This window comes from Fringilla coelebs, assembly GCF_963513975.1.
Source record: "Fringilla coelebs genome assembly, chromosome: 4".
NCBI classification, from domain to species: domain Eukaryota; kingdom Metazoa; phylum Chordata; class Aves; order Passeriformes; family Fringillidae; genus Fringilla; species Fringilla coelebs.
The window spans coordinates 47,892,612-47,913,177 of NC_140032.1; the positions used below are offsets into that span (position 1 = coordinate 47,892,612).

Genomic DNA, 20,566 nt, shown 5'->3' on the forward strand with positions numbered 1-20,566 from the left:
GCAGAAAAGCATTTTTATAGTGTATTCAGATCATCCATCAACTCTTATGATTAACTTAAGAAACTGAGCCTGAATAAAACAAAATTACCTGCAGCCCTAACGTGATCTGCTGATTTCTCTTTTCCTTAAATTCTCCACATTACCTTCAACAGCTCTTTTTAAACTGATGATACATAATTCTGGACATTGCACTATCAGTCTCACCAGACGGAAGTGTAAGAAGCACCTCTCTTCTACGTTCTGCTCTTCAAGAATCTCATCAAGCTTTTAACCCAGTAATTGTACAGAGTAAGCATCATCAGTGCACTAGGCAGTACTGTCAAGGCTCCCTTTCCCAAGCAAGGATAGATCAGAGGATCTTTTGAAGTTCCTTTCAATCTTTTCAATGTTTTATCATTAACAACCGATACATCCTTCTGGTGTCACCATGATAGAATTCTCCATTTTGAATACATTTTGTTTTTCATTTCAGATATTTACTAACTTTCCTGAAGAGCCGCACTTTGTTAGTTGATGCCTGTCCTCTTCAACACAAAAGTGATTTGCACAAATTATATTCTTATAAATGGCTTTCTAAAATAATTTGAATATCAAATTTGTTGTACCATCAACCACTTGCTTGCTAGTTGGGGAAAAGTCTTTGTTTCTCAGTTTTTTGAAAAAACATCTTGTGATATTTTTCATCTTTTTATTTCTGTGCTCATACTTAGTCCTTTCAGATTTAACAAACATCTACTTCCTTCAAAAGAAAAGATCTGAAATTAGTCTTACTACCACTTAGATGAACTAGCTAACTAAAGGAAGATGCGCACCAAGTATTTCCTTTGCCATCTTGGACCAATATACCTTGAGACCTTTCTCAAGCCCAACAGATTCTCTGAAATTCCTGCACATGTCAAGAACTGCTGCAGACTAAAAGACAAGGGAGAAATATAACTAATGGTTTGGTCTAGTACATGAAAGGGCTTTATTGGTGTCCAAAGGAGAAAAAGAATTCTCTGTACTCACAACATGTTAATCGTTTTGAAGACTGAATGTGTTTTTACATCAGTTAAACATTCAGTGCAGTTAAATGCCAGCATCCAGATACACTGGATACTAGCTTAAACAATTTAGAATTCTGATAGCATGGGTTAATAGCAATAACTGTTGAGGGCAGAAGAGGACTTTTTGGCAATAATTTTAAAAGACAACACAGTGTATCTGAAACACTTCAGTTTTGGGGCTTTTTTTGTCTTTTTCTTTTTACTATGAAGTATACAATGATGGTACAAGTTGAACAGAACTACATAGAGGAGAGCAAAGAAAGAATAAGTCCAATGGAAGGCTGGTCTAAAGCACAGAATCACAAATTCAGAACACATTGTTTATAGATTTACATAACCACAGCTTTCCTAGTAAGTCCCTGACCATCTGTACTTTGCACCATGGCTTGATCTTTCCATAGTGATTTTTCAGTCATGCTAGATTAAATATTAAAAGTAGCAAGAAGAGTTAGACATGTAGCAATTTCTACAGATTTACAAGGAGTCATCCTCATCAGTGAGGTTCATGGCCTATTATGCAAGGCACTGAACAAAAAAATACAAAGAACTAGTTACATGTCTGATCAAGTTTAGTATATCGATCTGTCAGGCTTGCAGCTTATTAAAATGTTGGAATCCCTGATTCCATGCCTTGTCATAGGCATGGAATCAGGGGAAATCCAGAATTTTTAAGAAATACCATAGAGTCACACACAGAACAATAAAAATCAGGAAGAATTAAGATAGTTTTGTGCTAACTACATAAGTGTTGTATGAGAAGAGCACATTTTTCCCCACCTCCATTTCGAATTTCAGCCTGAATCAGCTCCTGTTTCAGTCCTTCAATTTCTTTCTTCAGTTTAGCATTTTCTACACGGAGCTTCTTCTCTTCTCGGAGAGATGCTTGCAAGACTAGAGTTGACACATTAAAAAAAAAAAAAACAGGTTTCAGTAACTAGCATTCATCACTTTGGACACAGAGTTTTGTTTTTAAAGAAAAGTGAAACATGGTGAGCCAAACAGCACAAAAGTGAAAAATTTCAAGGAGTATAAAATCAGAAATATTTAGGAATTATTTTCTTTGTTGTCAAAATAGACATTTTTACAATACTTATATAATGAAATTGCCCCTCGATATACTATCTTCTCAGACCCCTAAACAAAATTTCAAGAAAAAACTCTGAGAAACCGACAGAAAAACCTTGATGATGTTTGTAATACAGAGCACCTTTATTCACTGATACAGTTGAGTACAAAATATCAAAATTGAAGGTATGACACGATCGAGAGAATGCCATAGTTGTGAAAAATCAGTAATAAATTCAAAATAAGGCATAGTCTCATATTCTTTCCAACTCCCTTTCTCCCTTCAAATGGAATCATGTCCTATCAAATTTCCATAATTTGCGTATTAATTCTTTCTCATCCATACCTCTTCTCTTTCAGAATAAGCAGCTTCAAAAAAAACCAAACCAAACCAGAACAAAACCCTCACAACCCACATGACAATCAGGTGGGGCTTCGATTGCAAGGTTTATCTTGGAGAACTTGAAACACGTTTAAAAGCTGACACACCAATTGTTCTCATTTTCTCCTATGTGCATTTACTGTTAACCATCTGGTTAAAAGGCTTAGCATAAGATAGACAAATCCTTACTGGCTTTTTCCTTGAGCAGGGCAACTTGCTGCTTGAGGTACTCAATAACTTGATCAGCCTCTGCACCCTTCTGCTCCAGTCTGTTCAGCACTGCATTGTTGGCTGCCATCTTTACCAAAAAACGGGATAAAAACCTAGACAAAGAACAGCCTAAAATTAATGACTGCTTAATGCAATAACACTATTATCTCTTACCATGTCAAGCAGTTCTCAAATCAGTTGCTGAATAAAAAAAATCTGCTAAGTGAAAAGCTGGGCTCCTACCTCCTAACGCAAAGTCCAAACGAAAAGCTAACTTAAACAGAATCTGATGTTTGACAGCTGCTTTCAAGTGTTTTGAAAGAAAAGCTATTTTTTTTTCCCCAGCACCAGAAAAAATCTATCCTCTCAGAAAGACAGGTATGAATACATGGCAGGGGGGTGGGGGGGTGGTAGGGGGAAAATGTGGAAAGAAATAAAAGGGAAAAGACTGGACAGGAAAACACTGTATCCTGGGGTTAGCTAAAAAAAAAAAAAATTAAGCATATATCAAGTTTTATTGAGAAAGAAAATGGAATCATGCCACAAAAATTTCCAAACACTTCCAATAAATTAATTCAGAATATACTGAATACTTCATACATTGTGCTTGTGCATATATTAAGACATTACTGTTTTACTTTTAATAGTCATGTTTCATGAGTATTTTTACTTATCTCCGATAAAAACAGCTTTTATTAGAGGTTTACACCTTCAGAATTATTTTAGCACTTGATTGTTTGATTTTGCATCCACTGAAATGGAAGGGCCAGCACACAGATAACGAAGAAGCAGGGAACACAAAAGACAAGTAAAGAGCACAAATAAATGCTGTCGAACCTTCTTTTATTGTATTCACCATTTACTAATGTTTCACTAATGTTCCAAAGTTGTTATGCCTTGTGTACAGCCATTAGTTTTTGAAAGCTACCAAATCTGGCCTACCTTCTTTCTCAGGAACACAAGTCTAAACACAAGAGCTCCAATAGTGGCAACAGAATGATGAAAAACAGTTACAATCACTCATATCTGCTGCAGAGAGTGCTTTTACCCTCCCACTCAGTATCTAAATGAGAAAAGAATCTGTACTAACAGCTGCCTCTTCTAAAGTAAATCAAGAAAACTGGTTACAGGTGGGAAGAAAAGATCTTTACAAGCAATGGTGATTCAATTCCTGTGAGGTGATTCAATTCCTGTAAATTCGTCCATGAACTGCAACAAATGACAGAACTGGTAAGAAAATGGCAATCCAGGCACATGTATTGGCTCCTCAACTTTATCAAAATCCAAAAATGCCTTTTCTCATATCAAATTGGCAGATAACTTCCTATTTTATTCCAAGTGTATTGTAACACTATGATCTAAATCTGGTTTTAACATACAAATAATATTCCCTCTTGGGATATGCAACAAAAGTCATGCTAAAGAAAAAAGAGATTAGAAGTAACTGAAAGGTGAACAGCTACAATCACACTCATGCCAGGGTTAACATACTGCCTTTGCTGCACTCTAAAAATCAACACACGTTTTAGATCTGATCTTACGTTATAAATAACTCAAATGTCCTCAGGAATATAAATATATTTTAAAAAATAATAGTAAAAAAAACCCCGAAAACTAACTACAATTATTCTGAAATAGTGCATTTAAAAGGAATAGTGTATTTAAAAGTTCTCAAAGTAAAATTCACAAAGCCAGAGAGCGGTGTAATAGACAGATGATGCATAGGGTATCCTGCAAATGTGGTGCATGAAACAAAATCCTGCCTTCTTTGCAAAGCAATACAATTGAAGTCTGTTTTACACACACTGTTTCACTTAAAGATGTGAGAGTATTATGACCATCACACCTTCCACTCATCCACAAGAGATTTTTCTTGGAGCAAAGAGCAGAAAAATCTCTCCAGGACAACTAAATTAATTTTTATATTCAAATTAATGTCTGCTAACAAGAAAATAATTTTTTTTTCATGGGCAGACTGAAAACAGAGAGTTTCAAAAAGGAAACCAGTGATTCCAATAAGCTCCTAATTGAGATGTCAAATGGAAACAGACATAAAATTATTATGGCACAACACAGCATAATACAAAGCCTGGGATATTACAGTCTGCATACCAGTAAGATTTCTTGCAAGCTACAAATTCTCTCAGGGGAACACAATACTAACAGTGGAAAGTTTTCCAACAACAACAAAAATGCTACTAAAACTTCAAAGTGAATAGAGCTGGTACATTTTATAGATTTTAGCCAAGTTGGCTAATGAACTGAAGATCTGGAAATGAAGTTACATGATTACAATTTTCCCACTTGTCAAATAAATTTCTGTAAGGCTAGTATTGTAACAATAACACAAAGGAATAGGTATTTCCGATGCTAATATAAAAAGGCAACAGGCTGAAATGAACTGCTGCAGGAACAAGCACAGGAACCCATACAGAAGAGTGATAAAACTGTATCCAAAAAGGGCACATGAAGGAAAAAAGTAAGACCCACCCTTTATTATAGAATACAAAACACATTAAAAATATGAGAACTGCAACAATCAAAGGTTACAGTCAATTTTCTTTTTTTCTTTTTTCTTTTTTAACCTTTACTCTATTTTCTTTGCCCTCTACTATCCTATCACCCTAACAAAAAAAAAAAATCCTGAAACAACCAACTCTTATTGGTGATACACAAGCTAAAAATTAGAAAGAAAACCAGAAATAATATAGCTTAAAAACCAGATCACAGCTCACTGCAGATATATTCTGACCTGCTTCGGAAAAAATGTCCCAAAGAGCAACTGAAAGTAAAGTCACTTCATCCAATTGTGCCTAATGAGCTCCCTTCCCTTGCTTTGAAAAACAGGTACAGTGTAGTTCCATTCAGACATTCTGGAAAAGTCCTAAAGTTACCTGCTTGCTTAGCTAAGGGAAACTGTTTTATCTCAGACCTCTGGGGACCTCTGTTGCAAGACACTCAGGACTGCTACAAAACCCACTTGCTCCACTCAATGGAACTCAATCTTGAAACAAAAGACTCAAGCTGTACAGTTATTCATTACACTGCACTTCAACACATGCGAGCTGTTTAATTTCTCATCATTCTACCTGCTGATTAAGAGAGTTGCCCATCTTTTTTTAAAGTGAAAGCACTGCCTGATGCCATCTTCTAAGTAGCTGCAGTTCCCTTGCAGGAGAAAACAGGCACTATCTCACATTGCTGCTCAAAAACAAGTAGCGTGGAAGTGTCCCCAAAATGGCAAACTCTACAACAAATCAAGACTTCTCATATAAGTACAAATTATCCCCAAATTTTAACATGTTTTACAAATACTTTATCAACATTGGCCCCCACTTTAGAATATTTCCAAATCAAAAACTGAACACACGAAAGACGCTAAAAATGTAAATTTGGTTGTACCTTACTTTTCAATGTTGTCTATTGTTAAAAGCAAGTAAAAGCCAAAATCCCCATAAAATTAATGACAAAATTTAAAACTTAAAACTCTACAAATGAGTTTTGGAATCTATCCATAGTCCGAACATGGAACCAATTACTTTCCACTATTGGAAAAGCAACCATTAAACAGAAAAAAACCAAAACAAAACCACAAACAAGCAAAATAAAAAGCAACACCTGAAACTGGAAAATAACTGACTACTAAAGCCTAAAATAATTAGTTCTGAGCATTCCTTTTTCCAGCTGGAAATTTTAAAAAGCTCAGTACTTTGAAGCTCTCAGCTTTTTCTTGCAATGCTTTGCTAATATCAACACAAAAAGGTTACAACTGCAGATTTAACCACAAGTGCCTCCTTCTCCTCTCTTCCTCTCCCAAGTACACAGTTAATTCCTTCACAGTAAGAGGGTAAACTTTGACAGCCCACCACACCTGGACAGCATCCTCTTCTGCATGGAGCTTTGCTCTCACCCACCCCTGCTCTTTGCTCTGTGCTTGCCATGGAGGAATCAAGTAGTCATAGAGCAAAGCTAGTTCTATTCACCTTTAACAAAGAGCAGGCAACAACCACACAATGGCCCAGGTGGCATTTTCTGTGAGGCACATGTTTATGGTATGGTAATGAGTGGCTGCCAACCAAGATCAGAGATTTTATTTTCTCACTAGACAAAAAAAAATAAAGATCTACAAAAACACATGCTGGCTTTTCAATTGAGATGATCTGTTCAAATCTAACAGAATCAATGGTATATTCTAAAAGTTATTAACACCACAAAGGTAATTTCTCCAATGCTAACTAAAGCTAAATAATTTAAACTGCATAAAAATACTTAATGTTAATTCCTCTTCCTAAGCTTTTGGTCTTAAATCCTAAGGAGGTCTCAAATTAAAGTCTTTTTCTTCCTCTGCAGAATTGTGGGCAATTTGTATAGCAAAGCATGCTACTCTCTGTAAAAAGACCAAGTACCAACAATCACTTTGTTTCTACAAGAAGTGTGTTCAAAGCCTTCTATCTGAGCATCTTTTCTGAGTATGGTCCTTTCTGGCACACAATCTTACAAAAACCCATAAACATAAGAGAATGTGCCAGCTGCTTGCCAGATTCGTTTTTCCTGTGCTTTGCACTTCTATGAACTGTGAGGATACAGTGAACCAGATTTGAGAATCTCACATCACACCTTCTTATTCTGCAAGGTAAGGAGCAACAGTTAGCAGATCAAAACAGAAGAAAGCAGACCAGAAGTATGTTTTCTTTGGCTGAACCAAAGTAGCACTGCAACTAGGCAACTGTTGTAACTCATCCCATATTTTCTCATCTTGGAGAACTGAGATCCACTCTTTATAAATCAATTCTTTCTTAAAGGCTCCTTCTAACTTCTGACAAAATATTCTAGGCCTGATGCTGTCAGCACCTTTTGCTAGAATTTAGAATACCTGATTTGATGATTTCACATTTTTGGTAGAAAAACTTAAGACAGTTTTTAGTTTTCAAACCTCCAAAAATTTAAACTATATAAAAAAATCTGAGCCAAAACACAGAAGAGCTACAACTAACTAGCTCTGAGATCAAATCTTAGTTTTTACTTGATCACCCTCACACTTCACTCTTAAGCAATGCAAAGAAAATCAGCAGCAATTCCCCACTTGTCTAAGGGAAGCAATAGCCTGAAACACTTTGTTACAAATTTTCAGTTAAACAGTTCTGTTGCTAGGACACTTTGGAGATCAGGTACGTTTAGTACGTTTCATCACTACCACAAAAAATTTGGTATTTCACTGGCTTTATACCTGTTATATGCTGTAAAACACAATCATGGCTTTTGTACCCATATATCCCTTCTCAGGAAATGAAGTTCCAAAAGATCATGTGATTCCACCCTTAACAGATAGAAAATAATCATATTTACATATTGGAAATGTAGGTTTTCCACAGTTTTATGTGTGGAAAAATATAATTCCTCAATTAAAAAAAAAATTCTCAAACAAAAACCCCTCAAATATAGAGCTGTTCACAAACAGTTTCAAAAAATGTGCCTTTGAAATCCATACACAAAGAGGCAAAGCTATCAATAACAACCACTATAATGCTGAGAAAGAAAACAAGAATTTTAGGTATTAGGTACTTCTGCATTGCATTACTATCAAACCCATAATTTCCTTGTTATAATGGAGCAAAAAAAAAAGACATAGTGCACTTACACCTAAATACCATTTCAAGCACACTTGAGGCACATATCAGTGAAGATTTAACTACCAGTTCAACTCTCTTTCAGAATTAAGTTTATTGATAGCTCTGTAAGGGAAGCATGTACATTTCCTGAATAGCACAAAGTTCACACATCTAGAAGTACAATCCAAGGCCTTAAGCAAATGTGTGTAAGTATTCAAAATGTAGATGGTCACCCAGGTCCTTCTCCACATATAGGCAAACAAGACCTATCAAAACATTTTTGGCAGAAATATGGCAAACACTTAAAAAGCAACAGCAAAATTAAAATAAAAAGACAAACAAAAAACAGCCAAACAAAAAAATGACCCCCAGAAAACATACAAACAAAAATCACTCCCAAAAGAAACAAAAATAACCCACAAAAATTTTTTTTAAGTAAAGAAATAAATCAACAAAACAAAACGCCTAGCCCCAAACCCAAACCACAACTCCACAGCTGGTTTGGTTTTGGGGTTTTTTCCAAAATTCGAGCAGTATTGGTAGATTGCAGTATAAAAAGTTGAAACCTAGAAATTATCAAATTAATCATCATGGAACCTGATTTTTGACTCGCAGTACTAGACCAGCAGTTCCCTGCCAGGTACTAGAGGTTTGGGTACTACAAAAGATGAAATGAATTTTTAACTACTACCCTGGTATTTTTCTAAAAAAATATTTTTTCTAAATTTTATTAGAAAAATTCAATTTTTCTAAAAAAAGAGTGCTCATTTTAATAGGAACAAAATGAAGTTACAGCCTAAAATGTTAAGACGGTATTACAAAATACATCAGCACAGCTTTAAAGACTCATAATTGCAGAAAGACATCAGATCTTGTCATCCTTTCTCCCCAAACTGCGATTCCTGTAACTGGGTCTTTGAACAGTCAAACCAGCCGGTTTGTTGGGGTTTTTTTCATTTAGCTCTTAAATACAATTTATTATGTATTCCCTGTCTATAAGCTTCTGTGTGGTCAGTATTGAAAGGAATTTGCCAAGCACCAAATTAGTCGTCAAAGTTGCACATTTTTGCTGTATGTTATTTCAACTTACATCTTTGGCACTGAGAAAGTCAGAATAACTGCTTTGCAGATTTTCCAACACCAAAATGTCTAACACAGTCCATCCAAGCAGGAATGTCAGCTCTGTGGAATGATTTGCTAGCTCTGGAGACTACAATCCAACCCTTCTGGCTGCCAGATAAATCAGGCTCAATCCCAGCTGCAGACAGGTCCTTTTAGTAGTCCTAAGAGCCTACCCCTCCCAATTTTAAAGGGCTGTAAATAGTAAAAACACAGAAAACTGAACTTTTTCATATTGAAAAACACTGCAGCATGAAAGAGATTTTTTAAACATATGATGGAACATCACACAACAAAAGGCTTATCCACTGGTACCAATTTTGAGACAACAGAAGTTACTTAGTAATGACTATTTTTAAACATGAAGACAAGTCTGCCTTGAAAGGAAATGATGCACTGAAGTTACAAGCAAGTCGTAGCATTGAGACAGGCAAAAAATCAAACCTATGAGAAGCAATGAATGAGGAAGTAAGGCATATATTACAACATATAATGAATGAAATGATATCTGGGATTGATATGGTAGAGCTCATTAGAAACTCAATAGCCAGAAGTAAAAATAATTTTCATTCAATTTCTATTTCAAGACTTTAGTAGATGCCACATTGTATTAATTAACTGCATCATACCTTAACACACTACAGCTGCAGCATTCAAAAGGTTAAGAGTACTTCCAGCTTTATTCACATCCCTGATGTAAACTTGTGCTAAATGTCTATTCAGGGAGAAATTCCTACTAATGCTTGCCTCAGTCCAATTCTGAATCAACTTTGTGTTCTTTCCCACCTCTGATGAGACACTCCAAGGACAAAGCAGAGACACGATCAGCCTTAAGGAGTTCTGCCCAGGTTAAGACAGCAGTCAAGCATTTGGATGCGGTCTGTAACAAAACTTACACCTTAATTTATTAACCTGAGCAGTGTGCCCAGTAATTGAGCAGCCGAGGATGGCTCACAGCACAGCTCAAGGAAAGCAATTGCTTTGAGCTCGACTGAAGTCTCACAGGTTCCACACCCACTGCATCTGCCAGGTCCCTGCAAGTGCCCTAGAGATTCATCTGGCTGTGCTTTGTAGTGCAGGCTGCAGTTTAAGTAGCAGCTCATATGCCAAAACAGTTGGACAGCCTTATGTATTTTTCAACAATGTTTATCTTTCAAATCCCACTGCATTAATATTTTAATAATACAATCAAAAAGCTTTCAGTAAATGATCACCATGTGCACAAGAAATTCCCAAAATAAATCCCACGATGGAAAAGATGCAACACCCACAACATACTGCCTCTTTTCTTTGACTGTAATCACTGATTTCCAAACACAAAATACATCCAGGTCTTCGGAACAGAAACCTTACATCAAAAACTGACAAGGTTTTTTGTTTATTTCATTTTTCTTTCATTTTGTTGGGGTTTTCTGTGGTTATATATAGATGTGTGTGCATATACAAATAAAAATATATCTATTAAAAAGTATTTGCTATTCATGTCTCTAAGTATCCTCATAAAACTTCCCTGACAGGTGATGAACTTTACAATTACAGACACACATATATGCCTATAAATTCAGAAATTTAAGAGGACTCAGATGCATCTGGACAAGTCTGCAAGATCAGCATATGTCACAGGAACTCAAAGAATCTGTACTGTGGTTCACCCTCTAGGGTTTTACTGGGAAAGTAAAGTGAAAGCTTTAGATTACTGTTGTAACTACAGAGTAAACTAATCATAAATCAGAGAGAAGAATCAGAACTGCACTGAAATCCACCTGCTGATGCCAAGTAGAACAGCTTCTCAGGCATTTAACTGATTTTTGTAACTTTATCCTAAAAAAAGCGTACATTAACACTACTTCCTTAATTTAGAGCAAGTACAGCAGTTACAGAAAGGAAAAGAAAGAGCTGTTTACACTCTCTTCCTAAGAGAAGTCTCAGTTGAGAACAGAGATTTATTTTTAAAATATCCCTCAAAATCTGGTATTCATCTTTTGGGTCTGTCATAGCAAAAAGGATAAAAATCCTTGTCAAAAAACCTTAGCTGCTGAGAAGATACTTCAAAAATATCTTTTCCTTAGAAACTTGAAGTTTGAGAATAAGAATATCATTAAACAATGTATTTTATGTCTGCAATAGTCTGCAAAATAATTGTATTGGTTAGGTAGTTCACAGGAACATTTCAGTTCCTAATGCTCTTAATATCTGAAACCTGTCTGCTAGTTATCTTACATAGTCCAAGTGTGTTAAAAAAGAACGTTGAAATTTACTACTTTTACATTAATATCAGCTTTTCTACATGTAAAAGGAGTATCTTGTAGCGCAGCTAAACGCAAACAGGATTTAACCATTCAATTAAAACAAGTGCTCAGGTTAAAAATAGCCATTGCTTACTCAACAAAAGCACTGAGCAGACCTCATGCAGATCTATTTTGAAAGAATCAGTGTCCTCTAACTTCAGACACATTAGCAGCTGCTGGTATTTACTGAGGCAGAACCTTTAGGCATTCTTTATGTGGGCCAAATAACACCTGAAGAAAAAACTGAAAGCGTGCATGTTTGTGTGCACATCTGTGTGTAACCAATGCAAGAATAATGGCAAACATCTTTTAATAGGGAGCAACAAAGCTGTCAAACAAAATTTTCAGGGTAACAGCAGTCCTTGATGAACTTTGAGCCTGCAGCTGCAGCACCTTATTTATACAAAAAACCCAAAAACCCACAGAACACAAATAATTGTACTTTCCAATGCTGAATTTACTCACATAATAGGATGATATTTTAATGAAAACCTATAGAGATACTAACTAACCCTGTGCAGAGAAAAAAATTTATTCAGCTGTGGAATGAAAAGTCTAAATGAACTTTTGTATCCAAAGTGGGCTGACAACTAATCCTCAGCAGCCAGAAGCAGTTTTATGTCACTTCAAAACCACGTTCCAGCAGTATCTATCACTTCTTTGTAGTTGTATGCACTGAGAAGCACTTGGGGTTCACAGCTTTTAAAACTTCTAGGATGAAAATTATTTCCCCTCTTTTAATGCTGATCTGTGCAGAGGGAAATAAAAATTCACAAAAGCAAACAAACTCCCTGTGCACTCATCTTGGATGTTGAGGGTGATGTCAGCTATTAAGACTGATAGTCTCTGACAGAACAATCCTCCAAGCACCTTTTGGGGAATAGCCATTTTTCATTTATGGATTCAAACCATAGAAACAAAAGAATTTGAAGACAAGTTAGCTAAATTCTAATTTTGCTGTGTTCTAAATTCTTCTATTAAAAATCCAATATTTTTTAAACAATTATTTTCAATTGACATATGTTGATTTAACATCTTCAAAAGTGCTAATTTGCAGGTAAGTTTTCAGTAAATTGGAAAGGAAAGGAAAAGGAAAAGATCTGTGTGTGCCTAGGTCTTACCATGAGCATTATTTTATAGAGGGTCATTTGGATGTGAAATTACTTACCCACTGTGATGCAGCAAGGGTAACTGAACCCCTAAGAAAAGATTCATTTCCCTGGGGTACGATTCAGTGTCATATCCTAGTTGGCAACAGTGACTTCCTCAGTGTGTGACTGTTACCAATTATTAGAGCCCTTGACACAGAAGGTTTCAAACCCTACAGTAGGACTAGCAGATGTGTTCACAGAGGTGAACTTAGGGCCTTGCCTCCAGAGCAGCTGCCAGCAAGCCAAATGCGATGCCTCACATGCCATGCACCAGCTCCTGCACTCCTGGGGGAACAGCAGTCCCCAGCTACCCCGGACAAATGAGCTGCTGAAATGATCTGTCCACTTATCTTGACCGTCTGAAACAAAACGCCACTACAAAGCTGTATATTAAACTGTAACTGAGAAACACTCTGGGATAGAAATCAGATCCAATAGCCATGGATAGTTTCTGAGAGAGGGTCCTGAAGTCACAAACTAATCTTTACACTATTAATTCATACTCAGCTATGTTGGAAAAGCTCCTGATGAGAAGGAAATGGAAATAGAAGTCTTCCATAATAGGCAGTTTTATGCCAAAAGATTGAAGCAAATGACCTCAAGAATACATGTGCTAACTTGAGGCAATTTTGATGATATTTAATGCATCACCAGCTGCAAGGAATTCAATTTTCTCCTAATCCTGAATAGAATCTCTGTCAGCGTTTAAGAATTCTGAGGAAAAAATGAGTTCTACATGAATTGTGTTTAGTGGATGATGATTAAGTACAGTACATGTTGCTTTCTAATAGGAATGCTAGTTTAATCTTCCCTCTCCGCAGTTCTGGAAGTCAAAGAACAGTTTCTAGGCTGTTAATTGATATTAAGTGACATAAGAACCTAAGACCTGAGAGTGGTGAGGCACTGGTTGAGGCTGCACAGAGATTTGCATCATAAGCAACTGATCCCTAGAAAGAACAGGAATCTGGCACACTGAACTTCGTAATCAAGACTGACAGCAATTGCGATGCCTAAAACCAGCTGTAACTGCCCAGAAATTTCTAACAGTACTGAACTTAAAAGCACAGAGCATACTCAGGCAAGAAACTTCTCCTATGTAAATGTAAACATGGATGTTTGGAAAGTTTAGGAATACTCAAATGGACCTGGTGACAATCTCAAAGCATTTGGAGCCACCATTCTATCCAAATAAACTAGCATGTTTTTATTATGCTCAAAAAATCTCTTGTTTCATCTATCAAATCTATTCAACTGACTGTAACCACAGGGGCTGTATTTTCAGGAGGAAAAATACATTCTAGCAACATGTTTCAAGCTTGTTATGGACTTCACCATTAGAAAACTTTATGGCCCAAAAGGCATAAAGGCAACTAACAACTCAATCAATTAACACAACACTATATCACAAAAACTACAGAGAACAACTCCTCACCTGGGAGTCTACTACCCTGCCACACCTGTCTGCTCCAGTTTAAAGAAAACAAAAGCTCAAACTTCTAATTTCTCTAGAAAGCAAGTCTGAGTGACATAGGTTGGAATAAGGGGGAAGCAAGTCAGGAAAGCTGACCAGCCACAATTTTTTATAGGCAAACTGCTTCAGCTGTTCAAGCGGCTGCCCAAGCAATACTCACACTGAACTCATACATACTCAAGACCCCCTACAACTGGCACAGAGATTTGCCTTTGTTCAGATTCCCCTTTCCTGCCTCTCAACTTTTTCAAGACACTTCAAAGAAGATCAAAAAACTTGAAAGAAGTGCAGTTGTTTAGTCTACAGAAGAGAAGATAAATGGGAGACCTGGTCTTGTTCTTCAAAGACAAAGCAAGTTGGTACGAGAATGGGACTAAACTGTTCACCAGGTCTGATGCAGACATGAAAAAGAAAACAAGATTTAAGTTTTGGAAAACTTTCAAGTGAGAATAATAGACTGAACAGGCTGCCTTTGGAGGCTGTGGAATATCCATCACTGGAAGGTTTTAAGAACAGGCTAGGCAAACATCTGTCAGAAGTGATTAAGTTACAGTAGATGAGAAGATCTTTTGCTCCTCTTCTGCTAAGGTCCTTTTGTTACACCCAGTATTACACCCAATCACATTTCTGTCTTTTACATGCCTGTGTTTTATATAACTTAAAAACCATGCAATAAAAACCTGCCCTTCTGTGATATTTCCAAATATTCAAGTGTGTTTATTTGGGACAACATAATAGACATGAAAGATTTGTTAAGTGTGAAAGTAGGATAAAGAAACCACCTGTGAAGTAAAATACCAATGTATTAAATTTACACTCACTCTGAATAAATTGACCTCTAACATTATAATGCAGACAGCATTGCATTTTTTTGTCCTCCAAGAGAAAAAATTGCTCAACTGACGACTTAGTGATCTGCAGTCACTTCAAGATTTTCCTTAAAGGGTTTTTTCCTAAAGAAAGCACTTTTCCCCAAGCACAGAGAAACCTAAAATTCAATATTACAAAATATTAATAGAAAAAAAGACATCAGAAGGCTGCTTTGAGAAGTATCCAAATCTTTTTGAAACTATATTAAATTATAAGGACGGCTTCCATTGCACTGGAGAAAAAAAAGCCATTGGAGACCTTTTTCCTCCCCCTGCTGTTTAATACTAATGTAACCATGGAAATGAAAAATAAATATTGATTTCCCCTCACCCCCAGCATGACAGGATATCTAACAGCAAAAATGTTTCTTGGTGAATGTAAGAACAGGTAACTGCTCAGGAGAACACACGCATTTCTGGGGGTCTCTGCTGCACTGACACCATACAACTCATACCACTGCAAGAAAGAGGAGATGCTGTTTGCTTTGCTCACATCTGATGTTCCTACCAGCTGCCCTCTGTGCTGACTCCCCACTTTTGTCTGTGTTGGCTAGCATGTGACCTTCTTAAGTTTTAGGTAGCACTCCCTTAGAAGAGACAAACATGAATTAATAGCTGTGACATAAAGCAATCATAATCAGGAAAGTTCATAATCAGGAAAGCTCAAAAATATTATGGTCAATACCAGATTTGTCTTTCTGCACACCTGACCAATCCTTCTAATGACAACTGTTGTACATAATTTTTATTATATAGGTATTTCCCAAGTATGTTCATGGGAACTTTTAAAGTATGTGGGATTTGTAGGCACACAAGAATTCAATTCTTCTTCTCATTCTTGGTCTAGACAGGTCTGGGATAACATTTATCTCCTATTTTGCATCTCAATATGTGTTTTTTCTTGTTAATTCAAGATCCACCCTCACTCCGTTATCAAACTTTTTCAGAGTAATACGACATCCATAAAATTATTTATTCTACTTAAACTGGGAAAGGGCAGGGAAGCTGAAAAACTGAGATTAAGAAAAATCCATAGACTGCTTAGCCCTACTTCAATAAAAAGACCCTAAGTTAACTTGCCACTAGTAAATCCATACTAAATTAGAGTTACAACAATATGAAGGCTATATCATCATACCTTTCTGCATTAAACTTATTTTTCAGATTGTTTTCCCATTCAAATATGCTTCATTATCAGAAGCATCAAGTCTTCAAGGCTCTAGGCAACTTGAGTCCTATTATTCCAAGCTGATGGACTATTTAAAGATTTCCACAAATTTTTTTTAGCAAATATCCTTTTTCATTTGATACCACTTTTTTCACACAATCCACTGCTTCAGTCTGGAGAATGAGAAGTTGTTTCCTTCCCTCTTTACATTTAAAGGTGTAAATAAAGATACCTAGAGCAATGTATGGAAAATATGCGTATAGTTACAACAGGAAAGAGACATTCTAGAGCACAAACTTGCTGAAACTAGTTTTAAGAATAATTTCTGCCTTCAACATCTTGGACCTTCAGGATTCAGTGCTGCTAAAAGATCAAAGGAACTGCATAATGTTCTCATAAGTGAAAATTACTCCAACAGAAATATGTTGTTAAGGAGTGACAGGGTGGAGAGAATATATTATGGTGAAGTTGCATTGATAAACAATGACCCTTGAGGCTACCTAAAAATATTCAACACTGCCCCCCCTGCAAAAATAAAGTCAAAACCGCCCAAAATTAAAACCCCCACTATACCAACCATTTGCCAAAGTTCTTTCTGTTAGTCATTTCTAAGGCCTTACACCTTTTAGCAACATCCAGTATTAAAAACTCAGGTTTCAGACTCTGGCCTTGCTTAATTTTATGGAATCTGTGCTTCCTTTTCCAACAGTGTGTAATAAAATTTAAACATAACTAGAGTATAATATAACAAGTGAATGGTAAGGACATAACAAACTGGGAGGCTGCATTTAATCCCTACTGCCTCACATTACAGCAGATTTCATCTAAGTATCCTGAACCCCAGAACTATTTGTGAAAAGCAATGACTTCACTTAAAAGAAAATAAAAATCTTTGAGTTAAAGAAACAGAGCAAGAAATGCAAGTATTACTCAGTTTGTAGTAGCATTGCCTTTATTTTGCCAGCTGCTAAACCCAGCTCAAAACCACTTATTGATGAGATACAGCACTATCTGATACATACAGTACTGACATGTATGTTGATTTAATACCGAAAGATACCCAATATATACAGTGCTTCAGGAGTGCTGCCATGTGCTGGGGGGCTGTGGACTGGCAACATAACCACAAGCTCATCCCTGTCGGTCCAACGCACGCATCCCTGCACAGAACCCGTGCTGTATGTTAAACCTTGTACCTCTGCTGAGGACGGACCAAATACTGGGTTATACTCTGTTCCTCACTCAAGGCTATACGAGGGTGTAACGGCACTTATACGATTATCCAAAAGTGAGGCAGCATCTACGTTTACTTTAGCAATAAGCAAACGCCAGTGGATATTCCCGTACATGCACTTTCCAGGCTAACACAGCATCTCCCCGCACAGCCCACCAGCCTACGCCGCTTCCAAGCGCTCATCCAGGGACAGCACTGCACAAAGGACCACAGCCGCTTTCAGAGGAACCGCTTTACGCGCGGCCGCGTCCCCCACGCAGAGCGCGGGATCTGAATTCCCCACGCCGCCCTACAGCCAGAGCGCCCCGCCATAACACCCCGGGATGAACTGAGCCACGACCGTGACGCCGCTTCCTGCGGCTCCCGCTCCGATCCCGGCACTCCGATACTCCCCCACGAGGGCGGCATCCCTACGACCACCGCCACGGGACACCCGCGCTGCGCCGGCGGCTCGCAGCAACTTAGCAGCAACAAATTACCGGGGCCCCGCCTGGCTCCCTCCCACCCACCGCAGGGAGCTCGGCCCGGCCCGGCCCGGCCCGGCGGGCAGACTCGGGGCACCCACAGCGCAGTTTCCCAGCGGCTGGCGAGGGAGCGCCGAGGCGAGGGCACCGGAGCGCGGAGCGGGGCACCGAGGGCGCGGCGAGGGCCGAGCCCGCCCGGCCGAGCCCGCGGCCCCGCCGGGACACTCACATGAACCGAGGAGCCGCCGCCGCCGCCGCCCGCCCGGGAAAGAAGGACCCGCTCCCGGGGCTGCCCAGCGAGCGCCTGACGTTTGCAAGCAGGCGCCCGGGAGAGCCTCGCTCCGCCAGCACGCACAGGGCTTAGGCGTCCAACGCGTCCTTCCCGGAGCAGGGGCAGAGCACGCACGCACACGAGAGGAAGGGCGTCAAACTCTCTTACTCTTGTTTGTTTATTTGTTTATGTTGGGGCTTTTGTTTCGTTTTTCAATAACCCTGGGGGGAAAAGGAAGCTCAGGCAGTGTGCGGGCGCCCCTGCGGCCCTACGGCGAGCGGCTGGCGGGGAGCAGTGACATCACTGGGGGCGGGCGGGCAGGCAGGCAGGGCGGCGGCGCTGGCGCAGGTACCACCGGAGCCTTGGCCTTCCCTCTCTCCCGGTCCTTCGCCTGTCCCCGTCCCCTCCCCTCCATCCTCATCCCCTTCCCCTATCCCTCTTCTGTTCCCATCCCTCTCCCCTTCCGCATCGCCCTTCCCCACCCCCTTCCTCCTTCCCCTGTCGTTGCCCATCCCATCCCCTCCCCTTCCCCAGGGGTCTCTGGCCATTTGTCTGCAGCAGCGCAGGGGTGAGCGGGGTCCCAGCATTTCTGTGAGTCCTTTAGAGAGCCGGGTAAAAGTGATTTCTCTGCTGCCAGGTTTAGTTCCTGAACAGACCTGTGCGTCGGATAAATCAAACGGCGACAAACCTCATTTTAGGTCTTCATTAGGACACTGATGTAGCAGAATTCAACTTTTCTTCAATACCTGTTCTGCATTTTAATAAACTTTGTGAAATCACTCAGTTTCAGGGTTTTTTGTGAAGTAGCGACACTAGTTAGAATTGTATATCCTATTTCAGTTATTTTATCAACTTAATAATTACTGTAGTTATAGCAGGAATATTTTAAGACTTAAGAGCAAAGTTATTTTGTGGAAGAATTTCTTCCTATGAAGTGGCCCACTTTGTTTAACACACCATGATTTAACGGAAGAGTGTTAAGTATAGGATGTTTAGGGTACCTGCTCTCCTGAAATTGCTCTCAATTGCTTTAAAAATAATTAATAGCAGTATAATTATCTTTTAAGTCAGAAAGTTGCCTTCATAAGGTAAGGAATATTTACACCTGAGTACTCAAGAGGTATTTAAGTCAGTAGGCAGTTCAAGTTCCTAATGGGGCTGCTTGCCATTATTTCTGCAAGTGGAGTCTTTAGGAATTTATAGATGTGTTTCACTGGATGGATTCATTCAGGTTGGTCTCTTTGTATGTGCAATAATTGCTCCTGAGAATCAGATTTATTATGTTTTGACTTTTTTTTTCCCCCTAAGGGCAAAGTTCTTAGTCTCCCTTAACTCAATCACCTTAGTACTGCTGCAGTGGAGTTGGAAATGATGGTTGTAGAAAAGGCTGACTTCTGAAGAAAAAACATTTGTTCTCTGAGAGCAGTAGATGTTTGGAGGAGCCAATAAATTGCACAATAGGTGGAGTTTCCACTTTGTATTTTATTTCTTTTTTTGAATATCAAAAAGACACCTACTGCAAGATTTTCAAAATGCTGCTAATCTGAATATTGAACAGGAATTTCTAAAGTTGGTTGGTTTTTTTCCTGATTTTGCTGAGAATGTTGGTGAGTGTTTTTGTGTACTATAAAGGTTTCTAAGGGGGATTTGGATGAAGGTAGGCAGCTGTGGAAGGTTGTTCAAAGGTGGGATGTAACAAATCCACTCCTGGCCTTCTCATCTTTATGCCAGGCACGTTTCACAGATGTGACAGACTGTCTCTCATATATGGAATAAATGGTGCTTTGGAAACAGTGACTCAGTAATTTTAGATGACACTAATAAGACAAGTCTTCACTTCCTCTTCCATCCTTGCTGTTTTGGATTATCAGAATTGAATTTCCAGAATTCAACCCCAAAATTGAATTTGTGTTAACTGGTTCTGGTGTCACTTTAAAATAACAAACCTTTCTTCTTCTCTTCCTGTTTTTATTTCAAAGAGGTTCTGCAGGATATAATCAATTCCTTCAAATCATAAAATTAATGCAGTATGTGTCTTTTCTATACAGTAAGAGTGAGTTGGAGGTGTAGAATTGTGTGCATTGCAGTAAGGACAATATGTAGCACTCTCCTGTGTTTTTAGTTCTGCCAGACTTTGATGTGGAGTGAAAAAAGAAACCAGAAACAAACAAACAAACTCCCTCAATTTAAAAATAGTCAGAGAAGAGCTTTTTTCAGAT

General features: G+C 38.4%; 2 protein-coding genes across 3 annotated transcripts in view; one reads left to right on the forward strand and one right to left on the reverse strand.

Annotated features, from left to right (window-relative positions):
• AIMP1 (aminoacyl tRNA synthetase complex interacting multifunctional protein 1) overlaps positions 1 to 18,399 on the reverse strand; it is a 31,395-nt gene extending 12,996 nt beyond the window's left edge. Inside the window, exons 1-3 of one of the 2 annotated variants that reach the window (XM_084204220.1) lie at positions 18,306 to 18,399; positions 2,683 to 2,816; positions 1,824 to 1,937 (exon numbers count right to left, since the gene is read on the reverse strand). In XM_084204220.1, the coding sequence (XP_084060346.1) occupies positions 1,824 to 1,937; positions 2,683 to 2,816; positions 18,306 to 18,307 (250 nt within the window). In that variant the 5' untranslated portion in view covers positions 18,308 to 18,399. Of the gene's footprint in view, positions 1 to 1,823; positions 1,938 to 2,682; positions 2,817 to 18,177; positions 18,197 to 18,305 lie in introns of those variants that run through there. The other variant, XM_084204221.1, reaches the window with a different exon arrangement.
• Positions 18,400 to 18,672: 273 nt separating this feature from the next.
• TBCK (TBC1 domain containing kinase) overlaps positions 18,673 to 20,566 on the forward strand; it is a 91,203-nt gene continuing 89,309 nt past the window's right edge. Inside the window, exon 1 of the mRNA XM_084203774.1 lies at positions 18,673 to 18,695. The gene's annotated coding sequence lies outside the window, so the exon portion shown is untranslated. The remainder of the gene's footprint in view (positions 18,696 to 20,566) is intronic.